Source organism: Pichia kudriavzevii, chromosome 4, assembly GCF_003054445.1.
Source record: "Pichia kudriavzevii chromosome 4, complete sequence".
NCBI lineage: Eukaryota > Fungi > Ascomycota > Pichiomycetes > Pichiales > Pichiaceae > Pichia > Pichia kudriavzevii.
Window position 1 is genome coordinate 1,049,425 of NC_042509.1, and position 26,249 is coordinate 1,075,673.

At 37.7% G+C, this 26,249-nt stretch overlaps 14 protein-coding genes across 14 annotated transcripts; 5 read left to right on the forward strand and 9 right to left on the reverse strand.

Annotated features, from left to right (window-relative positions):
• Window positions 1–225: 225 nt before the first annotated feature.
• Window positions 226–1,458, forward strand: C5L36_0D05050 (uncharacterized protein; the record flags this gene model as incomplete). The annotated part of the gene is made up of 1 exon (XM_029467396.1): window positions 226–1,458. One exon carries the CDS (start codon window positions 226–228, stop codon window positions 1,456–1,458), a length of 1,233 nt encoding a protein of 410 aa, XP_029323256.1.
• A 368-nt stretch (window positions 1,459–1,826) lies between these two features.
• On the forward strand, window positions 1,827–4,183 carry C5L36_0D05060 (uncharacterized protein; the record flags this gene model as incomplete). Its single annotated transcript, XM_029467397.1, has 2 exons — window positions 1,827–2,770; window positions 2,965–4,183. 2 exons carry the CDS (start codon window positions 1,827–1,829, stop codon window positions 4,181–4,183), a joined length of 2,163 nt encoding a protein of 720 aa, XP_029323257.1.
• A 64-nt stretch (window positions 4,184–4,247) lies between these two features.
• C5L36_0D05070 (uncharacterized protein) lies at window positions 4,248–5,201 on the reverse strand (the record flags this gene model as incomplete). The annotated part of the gene is made up of 1 exon (XM_029467398.1): window positions 4,248–5,201. One exon carries the CDS (start codon window positions 5,199–5,201, stop codon window positions 4,248–4,250), a length of 954 nt encoding a protein of 317 aa, XP_029323258.1.
• Window positions 5,202–5,642: 441 nt separating this feature from the next.
• C5L36_0D05080 (uncharacterized protein) lies at window positions 5,643–7,010 on the forward strand (the record flags this gene model as incomplete). The annotated part of the gene is made up of 1 exon (XM_029467399.1): window positions 5,643–7,010. The coding sequence occupies one exon, from the start codon at window positions 5,643–5,645 to the stop codon at window positions 7,008–7,010; it is 1,368 nt and encodes a 455-aa protein (XP_029323259.1).
• A 100-nt stretch (window positions 7,011–7,110) lies between these two features.
• On the reverse strand, window positions 7,111–8,394 carry C5L36_0D05090 (uncharacterized protein; the record flags this gene model as incomplete). The annotated part of the gene is made up of 1 exon (XM_029467400.1): window positions 7,111–8,394. One exon carries the CDS (start codon window positions 8,392–8,394, stop codon window positions 7,111–7,113), a length of 1,284 nt encoding a protein of 427 aa, XP_029323260.1.
• Window positions 8,395–8,505: 111 nt separating this feature from the next.
• C5L36_0D05100 (uncharacterized protein) lies at window positions 8,506–8,989 on the forward strand (the record flags this gene model as incomplete). Its single annotated transcript, XM_029467401.1, has 2 exons — window positions 8,506–8,627; window positions 8,698–8,989. The coding sequence occupies 2 exons, from the start codon at window positions 8,506–8,508 to the stop codon at window positions 8,987–8,989; spliced, it is 414 nt and encodes a 137-aa protein (XP_029323261.1).
• Window positions 8,990–9,195: 206 nt separating this feature from the next.
• On the reverse strand, window positions 9,196–11,898 carry C5L36_0D05110 (uncharacterized protein; the record flags this gene model as incomplete). Its single annotated transcript, XM_029467402.1, has 1 exon — window positions 9,196–11,898. The coding sequence occupies one exon, from the start codon at window positions 11,896–11,898 to the stop codon at window positions 9,196–9,198; it is 2,703 nt and encodes a 900-aa protein (XP_029323262.1).
• A 212-nt stretch (window positions 11,899–12,110) lies between these two features.
• C5L36_0D05120 (uncharacterized protein) lies at window positions 12,111–13,808 on the reverse strand (the record flags this gene model as incomplete). The annotated part of the gene is made up of 1 exon (XM_029467403.1): window positions 12,111–13,808. The coding sequence occupies one exon, from the start codon at window positions 13,806–13,808 to the stop codon at window positions 12,111–12,113; it is 1,698 nt and encodes a 565-aa protein (XP_029323263.1).
• Window positions 13,809–13,990: 182 nt separating this feature from the next.
• C5L36_0D05130 (uncharacterized protein) lies at window positions 13,991–14,308 on the forward strand (the record flags this gene model as incomplete). Its single annotated transcript, XM_029467404.1, has 1 exon — window positions 13,991–14,308. The coding sequence occupies one exon, from the start codon at window positions 13,991–13,993 to the stop codon at window positions 14,306–14,308; it is 318 nt and encodes a 105-aa protein (XP_029323264.1).
• Window positions 14,309–14,399: 91 nt separating this feature from the next.
• On the reverse strand, window positions 14,400–15,140 carry C5L36_0D05140 (uncharacterized protein; the record flags this gene model as incomplete). The annotated part of the gene is made up of 1 exon (XM_029467405.1): window positions 14,400–15,140. One exon carries the CDS (start codon window positions 15,138–15,140, stop codon window positions 14,400–14,402), a length of 741 nt encoding a protein of 246 aa, XP_029323265.1.
• A 190-nt stretch (window positions 15,141–15,330) lies between these two features.
• C5L36_0D05150 (uncharacterized protein) lies at window positions 15,331–16,971 on the reverse strand (the record flags this gene model as incomplete). Its single annotated transcript, XM_029467406.1, has 1 exon — window positions 15,331–16,971. One exon carries the CDS (start codon window positions 16,969–16,971, stop codon window positions 15,331–15,333), a length of 1,641 nt encoding a protein of 546 aa, XP_029323266.1.
• A 265-nt stretch (window positions 16,972–17,236) lies between these two features.
• On the reverse strand, window positions 17,237–20,563 carry C5L36_0D05160 (uncharacterized protein; the record flags this gene model as incomplete). Its single annotated transcript, XM_029467407.1, has 1 exon — window positions 17,237–20,563. One exon carries the CDS (start codon window positions 20,561–20,563, stop codon window positions 17,237–17,239), a length of 3,327 nt encoding a protein of 1,108 aa, XP_029323267.1.
• Window positions 20,564–22,915: 2,352 nt separating this feature from the next.
• C5L36_0D05170 (uncharacterized protein) lies at window positions 22,916–25,285 on the reverse strand (the record flags this gene model as incomplete). The annotated part of the gene is made up of 1 exon (XM_029467408.1): window positions 22,916–25,285. One exon carries the CDS (start codon window positions 25,283–25,285, stop codon window positions 22,916–22,918), a length of 2,370 nt encoding a protein of 789 aa, XP_029323268.1.
• Window positions 25,286–25,715: 430 nt separating this feature from the next.
• On the reverse strand, window positions 25,716–25,901 carry C5L36_0D05180 (uncharacterized protein; the record flags this gene model as incomplete). The annotated part of the gene is made up of 1 exon (XM_029467409.1): window positions 25,716–25,901. The coding sequence occupies one exon, from the start codon at window positions 25,899–25,901 to the stop codon at window positions 25,716–25,718; it is 186 nt and encodes a 61-aa protein (XP_029323269.1).
• Between the last annotated feature and the right edge of the window lie 348 nt (window positions 25,902–26,249).

Below are 26,249 nucleotides of genomic sequence, written 5' to 3' on the forward strand. Positions count from 1 at the left end.
GTTAAGCGCGCTTGCCTAATACGGCAATTTGAGGAGCGCGGTCCGAAGTGGTTCTCACAATTCGTTATTCACTGGCCAATGAGTCAGGATGCATACAGCTGCAAATTTTTTTCCTATATATAAGCACCCTTGTCCAGGTGTCTGTAATCACATTTAACATTTTAAAGGCTATTTCCAACTTTCACGTTATCAAGACGCCAATAACAGCAATACTAACAGGACAAAATGTTAGCATACAATATCTTGAAAAATAGTGCCATTAAGCAAGTCAGGTTTGCCTCATCATCCAAATCTCTAAGCTCAGCACAATTGGTTATTAAGAATGGTCCAACTTTTAGCGGTCTTTCCTTTGGTGCTCCAAAGACTGTTTCCGGAGAAGCCGTCTTTACAACATCGTTGGTAGGATACCCAGAATCAATGACTGACCCATCTTACCGTGGTCAGATCATCTGTTTCACCCAACCATTGATTGGAAACTATGGCGTTCCATCCGGTACAAAACGTGATGAGTTTTCGCTACTCAAATACTTTGAATCTCCACATATTCAGTGCTCAGGTATAGTTGTCTCCGATGTTGCACTGGAATATTCTCATTGGACTGCTGTAGAGTCTCTTAGTGAATGGTGCCAAAGAGAAGGCGTTGCTGCAATTACCGGTGTCGATACCAGAGAGCTGGTCTCTTATTTGAGAGAACAAGGCTCAAGTTTGGCAAGGCTACAGGTTGACGGTGACAAGTCCAGTGATTTTTATGATCCTGGTCAGGTCAATATGGTCGCCAAGGTGACTACTAAACAACCTTATCACATCCCCGTTGCCAATGCAAAACACCACGTCTTAGTCGTTGATTGTGGTGCAAAGGAAAACATTTTAAGGTGTCTTGTTTCCAGAGGTGCTGATATTACTGTAGTTCCTTACAATTACCCAATACAAAAAGTCGCTGATAAATTCGATGGTATCTTTATCTCTAATGGACCAGGAGATCCAGTATATTGCTTCGAAACCGTTGAGAACCTGAAACAGGTCATCAAGGGAAACCCTGATTTACCTTTGATGGGCATCTGTATGGGCCATCAATTACTTTCATTAGCTGCTGGCGCAAAAACATTGAAGTTGAAGTACGGTAATAGGGCTCACAACATTCCAACTCTCGATTTAACTACTGGCAAATGTCATATAACGTCACAAAATCATGGTTACGCAGTCGACGCATCTACTTTACCTTCGGACTATCAAGAATACTTCATCAACTTAAACGACCAATCCAATGAAGGCATGATGCACAAGGAAAGGCCTATTTTCTCCGTCCAATTCCACCCAGAAGCCAAAGGTGGTCCATTGGATTCATCTTTCTTGTTTGATAGATATTTCCAACTGCTGGATCAATACAAAGTTTCAAACAAGGCTAAAAATTTAGGTGATTTATCCCCAGAAAAACTACCTGGTGCTAGAGTCTGGTAAATGCTTCAATTCATGGTACTATACATCCAAAATTCCAGCGTTTTCTCTAAAAATTAACTGTAATTATTTTCTTTATAGCTTTTAGACTCATAGAAATAACTAAGTAATAGAAGTCTACTCATAAAATAATATTATGGAGGGAACTGCAAGGAACTAGTATTGGGTTTGACATTGAAGTCTCTGGCTTCGGTTTTTGTTTGCGTTCAGTTTTTTTTTTTTTTTTTTTTTTGTCTCATCCACACAACGGCAACGGTAGTATAGAACGAGCTTTTAGGAAAAACTTCCCATTATGAATTGCCATGTTTCAATCACTAATTCCTCTTTTGCTTGAATATATTTCTGTTTTTTCCAGAATCTAACAAGTGAACATGAGAGTCTTGTTAACAAACGATGACGGTGGACCAAATGACCTAGCGTCTCCATACATTAAATATCTGGTAACCGCAATTTTGAAGTATACTGACTGGGATTTGACAATCTGTGTGCCTTTTTCTCAAAAGTCCTGGATCGGTAAAGCCCATTTTGCTGGTAAAGACGTTACTGTTAAATACATCTACACTTCAATTTCCAAGCCAGAAGACAACTCTTATCATGGACCATTTCCATGCTCACAACCAAAATTAAAGGATGACGCAGATCTGAAGGAATGGCTCCTAGTTGATAATGGGACTCCAGCAACGTGCACTGATATCGGTGTTAACCACATGTGTGGCGGTAGAGACAATGTTGATTTGGTTATCAGTGGACCGAATGTTGGTCGAAATTCTTCTGCGCTCTACGCACTTTCCAGTGGTACTGTTGGTGGTGCCATGGAGGGATGCCATCAGGGTAAACGCGCCATTGCATTGTCTTATTCTTACGAAATTGATCCTAATGTTCCTGCAGAATGGCTGACGGAAGCTAGCTTGATAAGTGTAAAGATAGTCCAGCAGCTTTGGGATAACTGGAATGAAAAAAGTAGAGTCCAGATTTACACAGTTAATGTTCCGTTAAACGAAAATGTAAAACTTGGTAAAACAAAAATTTATCACGTCCCAATGCTGGAAAATAAATGGGGTGAAAGTTTATTCCATAAATCAGATGAAGTGGAGACCAATAAACACGTGGACATTGTTGATGGAAGTGTGGCTGATGGAATTGTTTTTAAATGGCGCCCAAATTTTGATATTGTTCACAAAGCAATAGACAAAAGTACAGAGAAAACAGATGGTAAGGTCATTCAACAAGGCCATGCAAGTATAACTGCTCTCAGAGCAAACTTTTTGCATATTGATGAAGAAAACAAAGGTGAAATGATTCTCCAAGCGGATTCGTAAGTATCATGTCCGTCCATACTGTCTTCAATCTAAACTGTCATGTGTATTTATTTTGTTCATTCAATTTAAATTTATTATTCTATAAATTTTGATTATAAAACTGAATAAATATATCGACTTGTTTCTTTTTTAAAACAAACATTATACTAACACATGAACATTCATTTATTTTCATTTTTTTTTCTTGAAGTCAAGCCAAAAAAAGGATCGCAAATGTTAAAATTGTGATAACTTATTCCGAAGATTCTTATATATACAAATCACTGGTAAAAGCAATACAAAATTATTTCCCTGATGTCAACATCTTACATGAAATCCCCCCTGAAGGTGGTTACTATGTCTTTCATTATGGTGATTATGAAGAATTAGATCACGAGAGATTGATGTCTGATAGAAGGTACATTGCTAATGCATTCATCTACAGGAAATCTCTGATTAGAAAGCACTATCTCTCGAATACTATTGCAATGTATCAAGCGAAACATCCCGAATCAATATTGAATACAGCGTTTCCGGAAAGTTTTAACTTTGAGCTAACATATGCCGAGTTTTTAGATGATGTTTTAGATGAAGTTTATGACTTACGTTGTGTGTTAGTGGAAAATGAAGAGAAAATGAATAAAACATTTATTTTAAAACCTGCAATGACGGATAAAGGTCAAGGTATTCGTCTTTTCAAGACAATTGATCAATTGCAGACTATTTTTGACTCCTTCGATGAGGATGACACTGATGATGAAGGTGACGAAACGAACCAAGGAATGATTATTTCTCAGTTGAGGCATTTTGTTGTCCAAGAGTATCTCTCCAATCCTTTATTAATTCCGGCTTATGGCAATAGGAAATTCCATATTAGAACGTACGTTCTTGCTAAGGGTCAGCTGCAAGTTTATGTTTATGATAGGATGTTAATGTTGTTCAGCGCTGAGAAGTATATTGATCCAAATCAAGCCAATGATAACGTTGATGATGATGGAATTGTAGGAATGTCAGGCCATTTAACAAACACCTGTTTACAAGATGATACCGACGAAAAGGTAGTTGAAGAGCTAGGCAAATCTTTACTCCCCGCTGATATGAAATCCAATATTATTGATCAAATACATGAAATTGTTGGAGATTTATTTAGAGCTGGTGTTAACATCGATAGAATGAATTTTCAGCCTTTACCGAATGCCTTTGAAGCATATGGACTCGATTTTCTAGTCTCAGCAGATTTGAACAAGCAGACTGGTGTTACCCTTTTAGAAGTTAATGCTTATCCTGACTTTAGACAGACAGGGAACGACCTTAAGAACCTGATTGATGAGTTCTTTTGTGGTGTTATTTCCAAAGCCGTGTTGCCACTCATCGGCAACGAAGAAGAAGAAAGTGAAAACATGTCAAAAGTTCTTGACATTTCCATTTGAGGAAAAAAAAAAGTTTACCTTCATAATTATAATTATACTAGAATACAAACTATACATGTACTACTCAAGTTGAGTTTTCTTTTTTCTCATTATCATACATTTCTTTACACCATTTGAAAACTTCTTCCTTGTAGTTATTTGCCCGTAAGAATCCCAAGCGAATCTCAGATAAAGACCTCACATATTCTTCATTCCTTTGTAATGCAATCTGGAGAAGCTGTCTGGTCTCTTCAATTTCATCTTTTTCTATTCCCTCAAATCCAGGGTCTGAATCGTATTTTGCAAGCTGAAAAAATGGATCACCATGTGGTAATTCTTGATGAGTTTGTCCATTTGGCGGGTTTGCATCAAGGTCCAAAAAGTGGTTATAATCAGGAAGTCCTAGATTATCTGCAGCATAATGGTCTGCGTCGTCATGTAGAAAAATATCCATGGTTTTGTTGAGCATATTGTCAAGCTCTTGCTCTCTTTCGATTATTTTGATGGTTTCGTTGGATAGTCTCTCCAAGAAGGGCTCTTGGAAAATCCTCTTAATTGCCTTATTCTCCACCACATCTGATGGCTTTGAAATCGGTCTTAGGATTTGATCCAGCCTTATCTCCTTGAGCACATCATTAAATTCATGATCTTCATTATTGTCTGAATTTTCCACCATGTGGTCGTAGTCGCCGTTTTCTGATCCAAATTCCTCATCTACCTCCTGCTGAATTCTGTCATGCAAATGGGAACTTAAGCTGTTATTGATGTACACTAGGCTTGGTTCGTACTCACCGGTGTCTTCGTTATAGAGTTGGATCCTTTTCAAATCATAGTTGAACCTATTGGACACAATACTCATCCGATGGACTCCATCAACAGAATCACTCAAATTTGGCTCTACCTCTGTCCCTTTGATGACTCTAGCCTGATCTGTAGTTTGTCCACTGCAATGTCTGGCACTCTGGTCCCTCGCAAGTTTATCTTTCAAACGCAGGATGTCTTCCCTTAAAGAAACTGTCTCCGTCTCATTTAGCGCCATGTCTGTTGTAAGTGCTTTACCGCTTCATACAACTCCGTATCGTTTCCACGTCATAAGAAACAGAAGCTTTACAGATGGACACCCTTTGTCGGTTATCTGTAAAAAAAATACGGAAAATGCGAAAACCCAAAATGAAAAATACATCATTCTAATTGGGAAGAAGGGGGGGGCTTACTTTGGTTAAAGGAAGGCACAATCTTTACAAAATGGAATGTGTATGTCCCCGTATTGTTACAATGCACAAGTAAATACTTTAGTAGCATCAACAACACTTGACCTAGTGTTTTCGTGTTGGAAAATCAAAGTGCAGCAGAATCTGAAAGGCAATGGACGAGTATTTTCCGTACCTATTTTTGTGGGGTTATTTTCAAGGTTTTTCCAGTTTCATAGATACACCCTTTTTCCATCTTCCTTTCAAACACGAGCAATTCCACAGATAAGATGAGTTCAATTCCACCCGTATACAACCTAGGGGATCCAAAATCTTTTGCGTTCTCTACCTGTAGAGAAAGATGGCCGAAAATCATGAAACGAGCAAAGGCTGATGTTATCTCCCATATAGAGAAGTCCAATGATAAAGAATTGAAGGAGCAAGGTGAAATCATTGCCAGGGATATCGACACGATCATTGCTAGCTTTCACGGCAATGCACCAATTAAACGCTTCTCGTCTAAAGATGTTTCACTGATTCCAAGTTTGCAATCTTACAACGATGAATTGGATACACTTGATTCGCAACCATCTTGGTTGAATGGTCCATGGTTATTCACTGAATGTTATTTGTATAGATTGCTAGATTTGAAAATAAAGCAACATAGCAAGTGGTTTGAATTCGACGTTTTCGAAGATTTGAAGAGAAGCACTTTCAAATCTTCACAATCCGGTATTTACGAACTTGCAATAAGATCTAAATGTTTGAGTGAAGAGTTGAAGAGAACTTCTGAACCGGACATTGAGAAATTGAAGATTTTATTTGAGGAATTTATTGACATTTCATTATGGGGTAATGCCACTGATTTGTCGTTGTTAGCAAATGCCACTCTAGAGGATATTCAATCTAGACAAGGAAAGGAAGCCCGGGCCAAATCTGCAAAGAACATTATTGACAACGACCTTCCTGAAGCGTGGGAGAGACTTCTTTCAGTTCCATTTGAGCAAAGAAGAATTGATATCGTCTTGGATAATGCAGGTTTTGAGTTTTATACAGATTTGGGATTGACTCTTTTCCTTCTAGATTCAAAGCTCGTAAACAACGTTACTTTCCATTGTAAGACAAGACCATGGATGGTTAGTGATACAATGGTTAAAGATTTCGATCTTTGGATACAAGACATGAAAAACACTGAATGGTTTCCGGACCATCGTGAAGAACTCGATTACTTTGTGGATTCTATCATTTCTTATTATAAGTGCGGTAAGTTCCACTTGACCGATTCCGAATTTTGGACCTCTGCATTAGATTATTGGAGACTATCCCCAGAGGAAACTAAATACGGAGGTGCTCAGTTGTACGAATACTTTCAAGATTCTACTATAGTTATCATCAAGGGTGACTTGAACTATAGAAAATTAACAGGTGACAGAGAATGGCCTAAAACCACACCATTTAAAACAGCACTTAACTCTCTAGCACATTCCAACATCCATATTCTGGCATTGAGAACCTGCAAGGCTGATGTTTGTGTTGGATTACCGGATGGGCTAGAAGAAGAACTAGTTGAAAACTGGAAAAAAGCTGGTAACGAAGTAGGTGAATTATGGTGCTCTTCTGGTAAATGGGCTGTTATTTCTTATAGTCCAGGTAATTGATTTTTCCCCTCGTTCTTATTTTGTTTAGAAGAAGTAGTATATAAGTTTAGATAGAACTTTAAACTCAACAAACTCAAAACAGAGGTTGCGAAGTATTTTATTACTTTGGCTGTTGCCCCGGGCTATTTTGCTGTGAATGCATACTGTTTGCTACTGGGTTTGGCGTGTTCGAATTCATGTAAGGATTCATGAATGGCATGAAAGGAGGCATGCCCATGTTTAAAGCAGGCATATTCATCATATTTGGCATTGGCATCATCGGCATTGTCATTCCTGGTGGTTTGAGCTGTTGCCTCTTGGGCGAGTTACCCTCTTCTTTCTTTGCCTTAGACTTCTCTTCAATGTATCCTGTAATTTTTTTCTGTAGCTCTTCATCTGGTGTTAAAGTATCCAAATATATCTGTTCTTTCTTACAGTTTGGACATGTAAAATCGTCTTCAATAAGTTTGTCCTCAATGTACTTTCTTGAATATACTTTATTGCAGCATGGTGTTCGTACTGGATTCTTCCATAGCTTCCCTGTTTCAGGGTCTTTCAATTCGCCATCTTCTACATCAATATCATCGGTGTTGGCTAGTTTTTCTCCCTTTTTAATATTTTGAAATTGCTCCCATGCCTTAGTGTCAGCAACAGCAACCACGTACTTACCTTCATCATTGACCATGTATGTGGTACCATTTGGCGGTACATCTCCCATATTTTCGTTTGGTTTTTCAATAGTCTTCAAGTAACTTTTTGGGATACCAGTCGTTTTCCTGATACGAACGCCTTCCCAGTTTGGATCGTTGTTTTTAGGACAATTCTTGATATTGTGTTTACCTTTTTCACCACACTTGTAACAAATGTAATAATCTGGAACAGGTTCATTAGTTGGAGGCCTATACGTATCTACCCTAGTTGCTGTTGCTAACACGCTCTGCTGCTCGGACCACTGTTGATCCTGGGCATTAAACATCTTTTGGATCATGTCGTCCTCATCACCATTACCAGTTGTGCCGCCTACAGCTGGTATTGCGTAATTATTAGTATTGATACTAGCCGAGTTTGAAGTGAGGTGCAATCTAGGCTTACCAGTGACATACCGTTGAACATTACCTCTTCCTTTTTTAAGTGCATTCGTTCTACGAACAATAACAGTAGCGGAACGTGGTATAACCTCATTATCATCGACAAGTTCTCTATCATTTTCGGAGCTGAAAACGTTTGAGTCTTGTATGTTTTCAGAGCTATACAATATAATATCAACATCTGCTGAATTTAGTAAATTATTTGCCATGATGATATCACGCTTCAGCTCAAAAACGGTCAGCCCCGTACCGTCAAATTTGATAGTGGCAATGTGGTCGGGCTTTTGTGAACGAAATCTGTAGTAAATGACAGCCATGTTTAGGGTGTAAGCCTGAGATAAATATATTGATAAATACAATACAGTGAAAAAAAAAGGAGAAGGCACTTTTGAAGTTGATTGCGCCAGAAGTTTTGAACTTTTTATTTCATGTTTTCAGGAGTGTGTTGTTTCACTTCTAAGTTGCACAAGCTCTCCTATAGAGATTACCTTTGGACAAGAACATACATTATGAACGGGCCTTCATATTACGAGTTCTATAGAAGGAGCACGTATGTACATTTTCTACCTTCCGATACCTCTGGACATCACGGATTACTAACCCAGCCATTTCTTTTTTAGTGTTGGTGCAACTTTAGCAGATGCGCTTGATACACTGATTGTGGACCAGCGTATCCAACCTCAACTTGCAATGAAAGTATTGGAAAACTTTGATAGAGTCACATCCGAACGTCTCCGTACAGATGTCAAGGCAAAGATGTCATTCAAAGGTCATTTGAGCACATACAGATTCTGTGATGACGTATGGACCTTTGTTATTAAAGATGTTGTTATGAAATTAGATGGAGGAGAGTCCATAGATGTTGGAAAGTTCAAGATAGTTGCTTGTAACAGCAAGAAATCAGGAGAATAGCTGTGTTTTTTTTTTTTGGGATCAAGCTGTCGGTTTGATTCTCCACCCAAAAGGTGAGTTGTATAATTCCTTGTGCCAATCTGTTCGGACATGGTAGGCATGAGTCGAGAAGTTTTACGAAAACAGATATACGCTTAGAAAATCTCTACAGTATTAGTGATCACACCTTGAATTGATTATCATTATAAAATATTGCTTTATATTAGTTACAACTCGTCTTTTACAAGATCCGAATCGGTTACAGCAGTGACCTCGACGCCAGCCGCTTTCAAAATACCATCCCCTGAATCAGCTTCTTTAACCGTAGCGGCTTCTGTGCTATTTGCAATCTTTTCTAAGATCTCTCTAGTGATTTTGGAAGCTTCAGCAATAACCCCGCTTGAAGGATCTGTATATACTTCACTCGATGGTTCGATCTGGATAGATACTTGGGATGTTGGTAATTTTTTTTCAGATAGCAATTCTTCAAGGATTCTTTCCTCCTCCTTCAGTATTGCCTCCTTGGGGTTGTCGTATATTTCCTTAGCTGGTTCAATTTGAAGGGACACTGTGGGCTCTGTCGAAAATGTAGTTGTTACTGCATCCTCCTTATGTCTAGCTCCCGTTGAACCTAATAGTTTGGATCCCAATTCTTCATAGTTTATTTCTTTTTCACGTAAACTTGCCTGGTCTTTGTCATCAAAAGTTTCTATGTGTGGTTCAACCTGAATACCAACATCTGTAGTTTTCACACTGCCGACTTGATGGAGCGAACTTTCGACAACTGCTTTAACCATTTCTGACTCTTCAACTAAGTCAACTGGTTGTGCAGATAAGGTAATAGACCTTGAAGTCCCAGGGACAGATTCAAAAGAGGTAGGAGCAGTAGTAGTTACGGTGGTGGTATTACCGACATTTGACTCAGAAACTGCACTTTCTTCAGTCGCAATTTCAGAAGATGAACTGGATCCTTTTAGAGTAGGTTCTTTCATGGTAGTTGAAACATCTGTAGTTGTAACTATTACTTCCTTAGTGACGTATTGGACAACAACTGAAGTGGTTATGCTGAAAGATGTCTCAACACTTGTTTCCACAGATGTGATCTTCTCTACAGAAGTAAATATTGCCGTCTCAGTGGCAGTTGACGTTTCTGTTTGAATTAAAACTGAGGTAATTTCTTTGGTTACTTCTTTGGTGATCGGTTCCACAGAAGCATTAGTTGCTGCTAACAAAGACCTTTCTGATGTTGTCGTCATATATGATCTTCCCGAAGCTACGTCTGATGTATGGATTCCATTTGGAGAATTATATACTAAGGGTTGCTGCTCAAAACTCGACACTGCTGATTTAGAATCAATGTTTTCCCGATCATTGTCCACTCTCTCTTCTGTAACCACCCCGTAATGACTGACAGTTATACTAGACACCGTATTTGATGTGATACCAATGTCTGAAGCCGATAAAGATGCATTCAAGACGTTGTTATGGAAACTTTGAGAGGACTTTGCCGTTAAAGGGGTCACCGTTGTAAAATCTGACACGATATCATTGCTAACTGTCAAATCTGCTAAGCGAACAGAAGAAGTTAGTTGCGTGACAGAGCTGGTATAATCAAGTGAAAGAGTAGCAGTATTTGCCAAGCAAGAGGAACTGGTTAATCTTTCAAGAGATGTAAGTGCACTAGAGGTGGCCAAACTTTCATGCGGGGTAGTTGATTCGGCGGTTGTTGAGCTATCAAACGATTGGATAGGCTCTACAGTAAAATAACTTGAAGAGTCCTGCGGCTTGTATGCTTCATATAGCTCAATGGTTTTATTGACAGCCACATTAATGTATCCATGTTCATATAAATATTGAGTGCCGATACCAAGTAACACAACAAATATTATTGAAACAATATATTGGAAAATAGTAGAGAGTAAAGACTTTGAAGCAGCAAAATTATCAGGAACCTCAACAATATTTACAGTATTAGCTGCAGAACATGATGCAATGTATTTGCCGTTTTCAGAGAATACCACTTTTGTTATTGCAAATTCATGAACCTTGTTCAAGATTTTAACAACTTTAAAATCAGATGTTCTCACTAACAACAAGGAATAATTGGACGTGGCTAAAACTGTCAAGTTATTATTGACATTGACGTCCATCGAAGTAATACCTTTCATACTTTTCATGATAACCTTTTGTTGAATAACCTTAGAGCTGGAAATTGAAAATTTTGCAATAAAGGCGTCTTTATTCTTTGATCCACTGATTATAACTTCGTTGTTGTTCAAAAATCTTACCTTCGACATCAAAAATTGTAATTTCGTCTTGAAAACTGATCTTCCAGTAATCAAAGAAATGACTTCAAAAACATTGGACGTGATATAGCACATCAATTTACCATCTTGGGAGATGGTGATGTCCTTTACGTCACCGTCAGTCACAATCTTAAATTTCTCCTCCAAATCGCCAACTGATTCAACAATATAAATAGAAGAAGGAATGTCGCTCATCACAATAACCCCGACCGATCCATCTTGCGATACCGCTGTTAATTTTTGATAGATGGTAGAGTTTGTATTTGGATGGATTTGCACACTTTCTACAAACTTCAAATGTTCGTTTTCAAATTTGAACTTCCGTAGGTGCTTATTGACGCCCTTTGCCATCATTGGCGAGCTTTCATTAATACCGGTCAGAATGGTACCATTTCCAACATCTAAAGACATTACTGAATCTTCATTGTCATTCAGGGTCAATTCCCTGTATCTTTTAATCGGCTTCTTTTCGTTCCCTGGTTGAATCAATATTGCCGTCATTTTATTTGGGATACCATTATTGCCATCTCCACCACCACCTGCAACAATCACAGTATGGTCGTTCACAAAAGCCGCCCCATACACTGGGTACCCAAGATTGAGGCTCCAGTTGTTCAGTTTCATTGTTCAGTGGAATTGGGGTTTGTTATGGTGGAGTTGGGGGTTAGCTATGACAAAGAGAAGTTTGAAATGAACAGCTGCGCAGCAATTTTTGATGTGAAATTGAGGAGTATCCGAATTTCCATGTAATGCTGCTGCTACGAAACATCTACTGATAGCACTTGATGTTGTGCATTGATATATACAGATACATGGGTATATACCTCTATTTTTGTTTACTCCATATACTCATCAAAACCAGGCTCTATGTCAACCGGTCCATGATCTAGTGCTGTAGAGAAATCGAAATGTGGCTCTTCGTCTATAGGTCCCTTGTCCTGGTTTTCGTCACTGGGCATATCGCCTGTCCATTTCCCGTTTTCTTTTAGCTTTTTGTTTTCTTCAGGATCAATGTCATCGGTGAACCCATCTTCACCCAAAACAAACGAGTAGTCGTCGTTTTTGCATTGAACTGAGTACATGATCCAGGGAAATGATTGCATCTTAAGTTGGTCTTCCTTGATTGTTAAGAAATTCACCTTAAGTCCTGAGTATAGCATGTTTCGTAAAGTGAACTCAACAAGTACAACCCTATCGTTTTCTATATAGTTCTTGTTATTTCTTTTGTTTGTCGATATCAGACCTTTTCCGACTTTGTCAAACTCCGACCCGAGCTCAAAATAAAATAAGTCATTTCTCTCTTGCCTTCCACGATCCTTGTTTTCGTGGTATTTGGTAATGAGCAGCTTCTCTTGTAAAAGGTCAAACTCTGCCATCATTTCACCCCTCATAGTTCCCTGGATCTTCTCAACATTCCAAACAATGCACTCATCGTCTAAACTGTGAATGACAGCACCTAGTTTTGTTTTAAATTTCATTGGCTTATTGAAATCAATGTAAAGAACAGGATGTCTAATTATTAAGGGTATGCGTATGTGTACATCACTCATACTAAACTTTCTCTTAAACGTAGTTATCATCTCCACTTTGATTCGAAGCTTGTAGTTCCCATTTCTGCTGTATATTCGATATATTGGTTTTACAAGTATTGGTGGTTGTAAAACATTTGTGTCGATTATTTGGTAGTTTAAGAGATCAAACTCCCCGTCGGGTGGTACAAATTGAATTGTTTTGCCACTGATTTTGTTTAAATCTACGCATTGATGGTACTGGATATTATTGAAAATGGACTTCCCATCTTCAAATGTTTCATTTAAACCTAGCTTCAAATCAGGCATTCCAGATAAATATGACTTGCATTTGATATCACCAATAATTTCATTTCTAACAACCTTATGGATTTTATGATTATACTTGAATTTCAAATTCTCTTCAAAATTAATAAAAAACTCATTTTTGTTATAGAAGATACCCTTTGGTCTCCAGGAGACTTTTGTAGTTGCCGTCCTCGAAATAGACGAATTGATTTCGGTTTCAACCTGCTTCTCCATTAAGTCGATTTCTTCGGTAACATGTGATGCATCGAGGTAGTCCTCTGGTTTTATCATTGTTTTGATGTAATCTTTCAAAATTGAAAATTCCGTCAACTGGGGGATCCCAAAATCCATACATTCATCAAACAATTCATAGATGAGTATGAAATTGTCCTTCACCAAATCTGCTGTTATCAGAGGTGTTTTAATCATTTTATAATGTAGAAAATACTTTGTTAGTAGTTCACTGAATTTATCCAAGTATGTCATGTAGAGTATCAAGTTTATATCTGAGAAGGCAGGTATCATGAAAATCACCTTGTGTTTCTTCAAGTGTATGTAAGTTATTCCCTTATTGGTTAGTACAGGTGAATCAAAAGGATGCGAATTCAACACTGCCGCTTTAAACCCTTGCACGATTGCGTGTACATCCAAATCATATTGATATTGTCGTTGGAGCAAGAGATTGAACTCACTATCTAGGATGAAGATGGCTGCCATTGTTCAAAGGGTAGCAATCTCTAGGGTGAAAGAAAGTATTGTTGAGGTGGAATGGTGGTTGTTACATGTGCAGAGTGAACGCGATCTACAATGTGTACACATTCCCAAATTGATTGCTGTTAATCCTCCCACCCTGCATTTATACCTTCCTAACCCTGTTGGATGAGCTGCACCCCGCAAAAATGAAACTCAACGCACTACAGATCAAGACACTTGTAGCTGCGGTGCCCAAGTGGCAGTTTGTTCCAGCAATTACAGACAACGCATGTGATAAGCTTACCAGGAAATATCAGTTCAGAAGCTTTGAAGAGTCCTGGTGTTTCCTCACACGTGTGGCTATGAAATCCCATAAACTGGGGCACCATCCATTGATAAAGAATTTGTACAATGTTGTTGAGCTTGAATTAACTACCCATGATGTACAGGGCTTGAGTGAACTTGATTTCAAAATGGCCAAATCGATAGAGAAAGCTGCTAATCAATTGGGGGTCAAAGACTAGATAATGAAAAGAAAATATAAATATGATCATACAGTTATATATATAATGAATTTATGAATGTGGTAGTTATGTCAATTTCAAGCCATAGGGGTTACTTGCTGGAAGCCTTTTCTTGTTTCAGTTTATTTTCCAATTTCTCAAACTCCGCAATGGCAATTTCTTCCTCGGGGTCAAGAACGGCCTTGACGTGCTCCACTTCTGGAACATAGTGTTGTAGCATTGACTCAATACCAGATTTAAGGGTGTCTTCACTTAGGGAGCAAGACTTACATGCTCCCCTGAGTTTCACATATACTGTACCTGTAGACTCGTCAAATGATCTAAAGTGAACATCACCACCGTCGTCCTGTAATGCTGGACGGATTCTCGTATTTAATAATTCCTTTATTTCAAAGACAATGTCATCGTCATTTTCATTGATTGCATCCAGCTGTTTTTGATAGTTTTCCATCCAGTTGGAATTGATAAATGGTTTTTTAGAGTCGGCAAACTCACAAATTGCTTGCTGTATCTTAGGTTTTAAGCAATTCCAATGTAATTCTGGATTATTCGAAAGTGAATCATCAACCTTGTTCACTGTAATAAAGTCCGGCCCAACCATAATGGACTTGACACCGTTGATCTTGTACAAAGATGATGCAAGTGGTGAAATATCATTTGCTTCACCAATAGTCTCAATGTCAATGGCTTGGGATAGACCTTCTGGAAGAAATCTTGCATCTTTGGCAATAAATTTCAACGCATTTTCTGATGGTGTATCAAGAGTTTGGAGCGTTAGGAAGCGGCGTCCAACTATTCGGGTAAATAGAAGCTTAGGTCTGTACATAATCATCAAAATATAAGCGGTTTGGTCTATAGAAATGAACAAAGTTTATGAATGACTGGAAAAAAAAATGCAGAAAGTTTACCACGATTATAAGAATTATTACAAATCCAGAAATTTCTGATGGCTATGCGAGTCGGACTTGATCAAGATGATCATATAAAGTTTTTTGTCATCCAAAAGCACTTCTATCCTACTTCTAGAACATAGAGAGGGCTGCCTTTAAGGAAGTGACAACATTATCCGGGACACCCACACCTTGGGCAAAACTCCATCCTCCCAAGGACAGTTTGCCCTTGTATGTCTTTTCTATGTTTTGTAGAGTCAGTTCCCGTCTCTCTGGATAGTGACGATCGTAGAGTGGAATTGATGACTCGAGGTTGCCGCTCTCAATCGCAAATTCAAGATTGGAGGGACTACCTAAGAGATCCTCCAATGTAGAGCGAACGATGGCATGCATATGGGCTGGAGAAGGCACCACATACGTGCCACTTCGAGGAATGTTGGACATAAAGGTCAACTTGGTGAATTTTTCATTTTCTGGCAGAATGTTTGGTTTTGACACAATAGCGTTGATTGCTTCTTGGATATTACCGTCACCTTCTACTTGCAAGGGCCTGGGAATAGAGCCCTGAAAAAGAGGTGAAGAATGTTCTTCTACATCAGAATCGAAAATGACACCCATAACTCGTGTTTGCGGGTTAAGTTGCGCCTTCGGCACTAGGAAACCAAAACCTTTAACATTTTTGGCTTCAGCTTGTGGAATGAGAACGTTGGTGACAATGACAGACGTATACTGAAATTGATTCAATAATGCTGAACTCTTGTCCTCGACCATTTGGCCCAAGCTCGTTGCGTCAATTGTGCTTCTCACATGGTCGAATTGGTATTCTTTATCGGCCACAACAATCATTTTACCGTCTTGTTCCTTTATCCTTTGAACACCAGAACCGGTTATAATCTCAACATTTGGTGGCATGTTATCCTTCAAACCATCGGTTAATACCGACAGTCCATTGGTCAAGGCTAACATGGGAAACTTCTTTAGAAACGCCGCCATTTTCTCCAAATTTAGTTTTGTTCCAAAATTATCGATATACTCTTTGACGTCGTGGTCAATACCAGTTTTTTTCGGATATTTGAGACGTTTGAACATTGATTTAATAACTGAACCACTTTCTTTTTCCATATTGACCAGTGCAGGTAAAACGCAACTCACATTCAAATCAGAGACATCTGCAGCATAGATACCATACATTAATGCACTTAATATATTGCTAGAAAATTCCTTACCAAATTGTCTATCTAGAAATTCCTCAACTGACATTTTATCAAGTTGTTTACCGTCTGGTTTGAATGCCAGATTCCTCAAGATAGAAAATATCAGTATACGACCTAACGGACTTGTGAAAAACGAAGTCATAGTTGAAATGGAACACCCTGGACCTGGAACTTCAAGTAATTCACCTCCATTGTGTCCTCCGATCTTCAAGTATTTCTTATTAGCCTCACTGTGAACATGGACGCCTCGAAGTTCATTCAAAAGGCCCATTTTCTCTAATAGATCAACTATGATTAGGGTTCCTGGAGACACTCCTCTTAAAGTACGAGGACCTTTTTCCATCTTCAAAGCTCTTCCACTTTTTAGTTTGGTTCTCTTGATAGTCTCTTCATTGGCTTGTGCCGTATTAATGTATCCACCCACACGAGTTTGCTTTTCAAAGATTGTAATTTTAACATCGGGTCTGAGCTTTCCAAGAAAGTATGAAAATGAAAGACCCGAAATACCAGCCCCTATCACGGACACCTTGGCGTTTTGCACAAGCTTTGAAACGCTCATATAGTTTTGATAGTTGATAGTCTTGACTCGATATTTCAATGGGGATAGGTGAATCAACCGGTACTTATCGCAGTAACAGCGTCTTCTACTTCTAGTGACAAGACATGCATCGTAGAGCCTTCGCTTATACGAGTCTCTTGATTTCTTCGTTTATTTTATTTTTTTTTTCTCGTTTCACATACTGCCATTTCAATATGGTGTGATAGAAAGTGGTGATTTATCTGATGTACATTATCTATTCTAGTAATTGTATACAACGGAGTTATTACATAGTCAGCATTTTGCCGCTCTTCAGTTTTTGTAAAAAATTGTCATATTCGATCTCAATCTCGTTCAAGTCAACGACTCTTTCACCTACTTCCTGAGGAGACCTCCTTATGATCCATTGGTCACCCCCTGGCAGAGTATGTAATAAGTTTATCAGCACAAGATAGTTAGTTTTCAATATATTGTAAGTCTCTTCAGAAATATTAGGAAGCTTGCAACCAACCACACTGTTGAACCTGTACAGAGACTCTACTGCACCTCTAAAATCGCCGTCTTTCAACCTAAGGGAATAACACACCCTGAAGTATTTCAAGGCTAATTTGGCATCCCCGGAACCTGATTCTAAAACCTCTTCACCCAAACCAACAATCAGTTCATCAACATGATCTAAATCATCAGAATAATCAAAGTCAATGATTAGTGAAAGCTTATTTTTTTGGAATAGTTTGTAAATAAACTTACGTAATGGTATGATTCTATACTGATGTTTCATAGATTTCAAGGATGAAAAGCTCAACTCGTACTCACCCAAACTCAATGCTAACTCAAACACTTTAAGATAAATTTCATATTCTTTATCAGATCCAATCTCAATATGGGAAGTCAACGACTTAGATGCCTTTATTGCCAGTTCAAGAGCTTGAACGTAGCACTTCTTTGTTTCAAAAATTAAAGTTAGATTAAAGAAAAAATCAACAGGGTTATCCACTAAAATCAAGGATAAAACTTTGGAAATCGGCTCACATGAATCAACTTCGTTTTCTGGTGCCCTATAGGATGTGATTTCAGCAACATTGTCTCCAAAAAGTTTCTCTGCTTCTTCACCGTTTCCAGTCTCTAACATTATCAACCCGCGTAGAATTATGGTAATAGTGGACTCAGTTGGTAAGAAATTCAAGAACTCGTAGCCTGTTTGGGATTGCGCAGAGTGTACTAGCGATGAAACAACAAAGTAAACAAAATTTTTATTGCACAATTGTCCCAGAATATATGTGTTCAACATATTGATGGTATTGTTTTTAATGTAGACTCTAGGAACTAATTTAGTGATGTATCTAACAACAAGATCATTTTCTACTAAAAGGTTAACTCTCTCCAGAAAAGCTATGTATTTAAATGATCCATATAATTTGGAGAAAAGAGCCCCAATAGGTTCCGTATAATCTAATGTAAGCAAGATCAGCATTAAGCCAAAAATGATTTTTTTTGCAACTAAGTTGTTCTGCAAGATTGAATTCTCAATTAACTTCTGGCATATTTCGGTGAAAGAAGAACTATTGTTCGGTATATAGCCTGTTGAATTATTGGTCAATAATCCTGATAAGAAATTAAATAGTTCTGAGGCATCATCAATATTAGATAGCTGATTGATAAGTTGTGAAACAATTTGTTCGTTTGCTATGTTAATGATATATTTGTCAAATAACTTAGACATGATACTTGCTATGTTTTCAATATCTCTGAAGGAGAGTAAATCCGACGTCATTTCATGTACAACCTTCTCATTATAACCCTTGGAATAATCAAGGATGAGGTCAACTAGCTTCAGCAATTCTATTGTATTGATATCCTCAAAATTTTGCAAAACACATGCTTTTCTTTTGTTGATGCTGTTAAAATATAGGCTTTCGAAAGACGACGAACTTTTTACAATGGAGTAATAATTTAGACCTTTCAATGCAATCAAGAAGGGATCATCGCTCAAATTCGAAACATCAAAAGAAATACTATAAACCTTCCCAATAGTTTTCATTTCAATATCTTGGCACGCCCCAGCAAACATAACCCAATCATCTTTCAGCCCGTCGACAGTTTTGCCATTGAACTCGACCAAATCACGGACCTGGGTCATAAGATCATGCAACTTGCAGGAAGGAGAAACATTTTGATTGAAAATAGATAATGCTTTCTGGATAGTTTCAGTGGCATAATGCGACTGGATGAATCTTAGACTGAATTTGTTAATATCTGACGCTTCATCAAGTTCCTTCAAGTTTGATAAAAACTCACTATTTTTGATATCACTGTATTCCATCGACGGTATACAGTTGGACCAATGAGCTGTTCTATTTTCATCATTTGCCAGTAGACATGATTGGTAGAAGGATGAATTTGAAAAAAACCAGGAAATCCAGAGCAGTAGGGAACCATCTTGGTTTTTCTTCATTATATAATCAATTGGAGACCAAATGTTGCTGTAATCAGGAGAAGTTAACTGCGAGACCAACTCAATTGAAAAATCATCTAAGGAGAATTTGAAAATGTTAATGTAGCAAATATCCAGCGACAAAAAGATTGTGATGTAATTATCCGACAAGCCTAAGATGGAATAGGGTAATAAAGGTGACAATACAGCAGAATGTAAAGATCGGTCTAAATAATCATTAATCTGATATTCTTTTAACACAGCTGCGTGTGATAATGACCAAAATGCTAGCTTTTTGTCAACTGACACAGTCACAAATACATCATCTGTTATTTTCAACAAATCAATATAAGAGCTACTGGCAACTGAAAAGTTGTCGAAACTAATCATTGCTTGAGACTTCTTTGAACCGAAAAAAAATTTGGATTTAATACTGTTGAAATAAGAGTCAGTGACAAAGGGACGTATCACGAAATCGGCCTGAATTGAAGTTCGGGAAAGCAGTAAAAGCCCACCGTCCATAGTAGACAATAATAGATTCAACTGGTCTAAATTTTTCAAAAGAAGTGGTTTTCTTTGGACAAATGAATAAGGCATTGAGTATTTACACCAAGAATACACGTTCTGCATTTCCAAAGTCTGTTTGCCCAAAAAGACATTGACGTTCAAAGCCAGCGTGATTAATATATCTGTATCCATGATCATATCAACCACAACAACATTACCATCTTGCGTCACCGTGATACAGTTAGAAGCCACATTTGCTGGTAATTGGAAGGTGTACGAATTCAAAACTTCGTCGATTTGTTCATTGATTTGGATTGGAGAAATCGTTAGAATATCTGATGCCCCTAGGTCAGATGATCTTCCTATACTGTAAGAAAAGTTCAGGTCGATAGCACCGTCTACTTTAAAGTGAAAGAAGCGACCATAATGTGTTTCCAAGGGACTTAAGCTCGATTCGATGAAATCATCCCTCCTTAGTGGGGTTTTCTTAATGGCCTTGTCAATAGTTCTAGGCAAAGGCACGGTTTTGTTAGCGCCTTGAAAAGGAACGGTTACCTCCGAATATTTAAATGGAGTATCGGACATATCTGCTTCTTTCTGTCTGTCTGAACTATCCTCTGGGAAGTTCGAGTAACTTTTGGTTACACTTCGTTTCTCCTTGTTCACCATCATCAACAGTGTATTATTGCATCAATTCTATTGAAAGAAACCCTCTTTTCGACCTCATTAGAAATCGCGATTGTCCTTGTCTGTTTTTTTTTTTTTTTTTTTGCAATTCATTTTTCGTTCTTGTGACTTACAGTACTTTTTTTTTCCATTTAAAAGGCACGTTCGCTGAATTTGCAAAAGCTCTGGAACATCTTAAAATCTTCTTTTCGAGAAGACAACAAATGGTTAACCCAAATCGGAATCAGCTATGTGTACGAGAATTCTCTGGGGGGGATTGCATTCTAAAATCATGATTCGATTATATGTGATTGGGAATACTGATGGCCAGGGGGCTATTTGGTTCAGATACCTTTTAGGGAGAATCAGTTTTAGAATTGTTTCCGGGGATTTTTGTTCCTGCAGACTGAAATGATGATCACAACCGTAAATATTCAAACTAGAGTTTATGATATCTCATGATCTTAATTTGTTAACTGAAACCAGTCTGCTAGCTAGTTTTCTAGAGTACTGCGGAGAAGAAGTTTCTTGTTTGCAATACTCTTTTTTCTTTGACTATTTTGATTCTTTTACTCATTTAAAGTGTTCACATGATGACTAAACAAAAACAACATTAAGGAATTACCGGCTGATTTACCATGCTGAGAAATTTTGGCTGCTTACTGATGTGACACTTTCTTTTATTTTTTTTTTTGTTCCTGCGAAATCGAATAGAACTATAACATGATTTTTTGGAAAGGGTTCTGGATATTTTGTCATCATTTTATTTTTTTATTTCGTTTTTTTATTTTTTCTTTTTTTTGATTCATTCAGATGAAGAAGTATAGCACTGGGCACTGATTACGTACATGAGAGTGACAACGCTTTATTGGTGGGCCTCAGAAACCCACCTTAACTGATTATGAATGAATTATTTTTACTTGTTTTTTTTTGTTGATTTTATGTTTATGAATGATTGAAGGTTCAATTTTTCAATTACACAGAGCTATGCTTTAAAGGGCCAAGAAATTCTCACTTGATGATACTTTTAGATGACGAGTCAGATGTGTTGCACAATGCTGATAAAAACTTTTATTACTATTCATGCATTGCTGATGAGAATTTATTGTTTATGTCTTTTTTTTGTTTCGTTTCTCCTGTTTGGTTTGATTGATACTTATTTCAGGTGAAATATGGTTTTTCAACATTAGATTGAAATCAGCTGATGAATATGAAAATAAAAAGACAAGCATATGTCTGATTTTACTTGAAGACATTTTTTTCATGTCTGATGATTTGATCAACCTTTTTTTTACAGTTTAGGAGTATCGACAAGGATGCCGATTACCTTTGAACTCACCTCTCCACTTGTTTTCTTTCGTATATGATGATTTGCACAACTCACGACGGTCAACTGCAATCCACTTTGTTGAGTGTGATTTTTGATGATAATCCGGGTCTTACCACCCGTGCACCTGAAAACGAAAGAAACACTATTCTTGCATCTCACTGGTGCTTCAATTCTTCACTGCTTTCTTTGTCAGAGGACAAATGTGCGTGTGTGGATTATATACCTATGATGACAACATACCTAGTTTTGGAGTCCTTCTTTTGGGAGGTTCTGTGATATTCAAAACTAATTCGATTTGCATGTCAGTCTGATTGGAATTCATTTAGTGTAGTACCAACCGAAATTTTTTTCAAAAATGTAGCCGTCCTGAACTATGAATGTAGAAAAAGACTGAATGATTAAAGAATGAGTCAATAGAAGTAAGAATGGATTAAGCGTAGTATTTCAGTCGTGGGAAGTGGTGCATTTCTTCCAGACTGTCTAAAACGAGGTGGTTATCAAAAGCTCCATAAAGTCGGCATGTGAATCTTTCTAGAAGTCAAATAAGATTTTACAAGACTAAGCTGTCCTGTATTTTGCATGGGACAAGCAAGTTAAAGATGGAGTTATCCTGACTGTAACACTTCAAAAAAAATTTAAGTTTCCTACTACTAGCTATTTCTAGTGTATTGAACGATCTAGTTGACACAGGTTCTTTTATCACTCCACATGCTACGTATATTCTCCAGTCCCTAAAACATGAAATTTCCATCAAGGAATGTCAGTGCATATGCGAAAAGGAAATATCATAATATGCAATACCTTGTCTCGGTCAAAGGTGATAACTTACTAATTGGATTTTTGCAATCAAATGTTTTAACAGCATCATGGGGAGGAATGGAGATTTTTTTCAGAGGTGATTCTATTTTTTGTACCTAAAAAAAAAGGAATTATTTCTCAGAGTAAGTGGCTACTAAACATGACGCAAAGTATGTCAGGAGACAGATCGCAAGGACAATGCCCAGTGTTAGTGTACATATACTATAAAATTACAAAACAGCAGGTTCACGTAGTTTAGAGTCGTAGTTTCTTTCAAGTATGGAATAATACTTGTAAAATGTATCATTTTTTGTGGTAGCAACAGTCCTAAATCTAAATATTAGGTTTAATATGTCTCTATTGACTTGTGAGTTGTCCAGTGTTTCACTTGGACTAACGTGGCTCTCCTTTTCCAGCTTGTTTATAGCAGACATTGTAGATATTAAGATATCTGTGGCATAGAAAACCATCATGTGTATCTGATCACTGAGGAACGCAAAATATGAATCGTCGTTAACTGAATCAATCAAATAAAGAATCGCCAGGGCATGCTTTCTTAACTCAGTCAATTCCTTCAAGTTGTTGAAATTCATATTGAAAAAAGTATGAGGGTCCAGCTTTAAGCTTTTGATTTTCACAAGGATCTCCACAAAATGATAATCGATTTCAACAAACTGATTTGAAGCTTGTCCAAAGGTATCTTGCCATCTTTCCAACCACAAATTGATACCTTTTCTTAATAGTCTATATGGTTCATCTTCAAATAAGAACCTATAACAAATGAGATATATGTGGATTTCACCTATAATCCTAAAATCAAAATTTGTGGCACTTGAGATATCCGACACTTCGACGGGCTTCAGTCTTTCGATGCTTATCCAGGACCGACGACCATAAAATAGACAATACGCCAGGTGTACCAAAACTAAGGTGTTCCAGATTCTATGGAGTGTAAGAAAATTGAACTCTTCGTTATCCTCATACTCGTCATCTTCGTCATCATCATTTTCATCATCGTACACATCACTTCCCTGTTCCTCATATTCGCCTTCTCCAGAACGATTGATAACATCATCATCATCATCGTTATCATTTGCAGTATTTCTGCCAACTATTTTATTGCCACTCCCCGATGCATTATAGAGATTCTGGACGTTCAAATTTGAGCTGACCTTCTCCTTCATTTCCTCATTATTAGCCTTCCATTGAGACTCGACTTCGGGACCGTACATTTGATCACCAAACCCATAATGGTTAATTTTTTCAAATAAAGTCAAGCCCACACCAGATAAGTGCCATCCATCAAGCAATAGTATTGGGTTTCCATTTTCAATTTCGTCGGTAGTCAAATCGCTCAAACCAATACAATATGCACCCAGGATAACTAGACATTGAAGCTCTTCAAGACTTCCTGAATATGTTGAGTTTAGCCAATGAATTTCTTTGCAGACAATTTTATTCAGCTTATACCATATTTTCTGCTTTAATAAAGGGTCGCCATATTTTAAGCTCAATAAACAGGCAAGAGTTAATAATAAAGGACACCGTTTCCGCAGCCTAATAATTAACTTCCTTGTAGATATCAACGGTGGAAAAGATAACCACCGACCATATCTATCACGGAAAATATCTACCAACTGAACTGCTTGATTGAATGTTAATATTTTGGTAGTGATTATATCCTGATAAATTGGGCGGAAAGAATGTAATGGATACAATTGCTGTTGAATGCATAATGGCAAGGAGATCGCCTGTTCTGTGCCAGAAATTTCTGTTGACAGATTAAGGAAACTAATAGGAGAAAATGATAAAGACTGATTAGGTATGTTAGTATTATTTATTGGAGTCGATAATATCGGTAAAAGCTTCAGTAGAGCTTCATCACTGGAAATATCTTTATCTGATTCACTGATTGAAGTCAACATCCTGTTATCGCTCCTCAATAAATGTAATATTTGTTTGACAGTAGAATCAATAGAGTCAATTTTTGTACTCCTAGGATCAAATTCAGCATCGTTTATTGATGACATGTGATTAACTGTTGGAGTAGAATGGCAATTGTTCTGTTGGTAGTTCTGTGATGGAGAGTGGGATGATACAAAAGATTGGGATAATCGATGTGTAGATGTTGGGGGTATAGGATTGTTGTAGAAAAATTGATGGTGAACTGGGTCATTATACTTGGGATGAAATTGCGGCTGACGTTCATAAGGGTTATTCTGTAACGTGCTAGCCAGGGATGGGAAGATGTGATTAGAGTTGGATTGCTCGTATTGATATTGGGATGGCTGCGGAGACGGGAGTTTGGAATAAGATAAACTTGATTGACGTGTCACCGGCTGTGATGACAGCTGTGTGACAGGATTAATGGAATTATTATGATTCGAATTGAGATTCACATTGAGAATGGGGAATTCATTCCTACGGCCCGTTTCTGACAATAATGAGCAATCCAGCTTCAGAGATAAACACCGTAGACAGGCAACACTTTCATCCGAGCGTAAGCATCTTGTTTTCTGTTGTCTACAAAATGTACAAGCTTTGGAAGCTCTTGTGTGAGCTCTTCTCCTCTTCTTCTGGACCCCATTTTCATCCGCCATTATGCAATTAGTGTATCTTGTAAGGAACACAAATATCCAACACTAGCTCCTATGCCACTGTGTCCAAACAAATGCACTTGAAAAGATTAGGAAAAATAGTCACTTTTAGAGTTATGAATCATGTCAATTAAAAAAAATTAAACTTCTGCCTTTGACTTGACTCCAATAATTTTTCTTTTTAAATTTTTATGATCTTATACGGCGGTTCAGTTACGGAGAACAGGTGTTTTACTCAGCACTTTTAAGCTAAATGGAACCCCAGCGGTCATTCTGGGGAGCGCATCAAGGGCTCAAAAATAAATAGATGTTTATTATAACGAAGATAAACCTACTATAATAATATGAATAAAAAGAATAAAAGGAGAAATAAAGTATAATGTAGTGGAATTAATCATATGGAATTTGGCTTGTAAACCTTGCACTATAGCACTTATTTTTGTGGCTTGATACCGAAAGCTGCTCTACCTGTGAAGAAAAGAGCTGCACCTAGCGAGACAGTGAAAGCTGCAAAGTATGGGATCAGAACTAACTTTGCATTTGGATGGGATCTCCAAAGAGGCTTGGTAGTTGTTTGGTAGTACTTTTGTAATTCAATGATTCTTTGTGGGTTAGCCATTCTACATTGATATTTGAGGAGACGGGTGTTAGTATTGTTTCTCTAAGGGGAGGGTATACTCATATGATGTGAATATCGGTAAATCAGCTTCTGCAATGCTGAAAACACAAAATACATGAGAATGCAAAGAAATACAATAGCATGCAATGGAATACAGAGCTCCCCCAGTTGAATGATAATTGTCACACTTCACCAGTGTCATGATAGTGATATAGAGATGCTGTGTTTGTATAATTCTCTCAAGTGTTTGCGATGTTTGGAAATGAGGGATTCCATCCTCAAATCATCCGAAAACAAAAATAAAACTAGTCTGCCAGGTGAAGTGGACAATTCATATTCGGCTTCCAA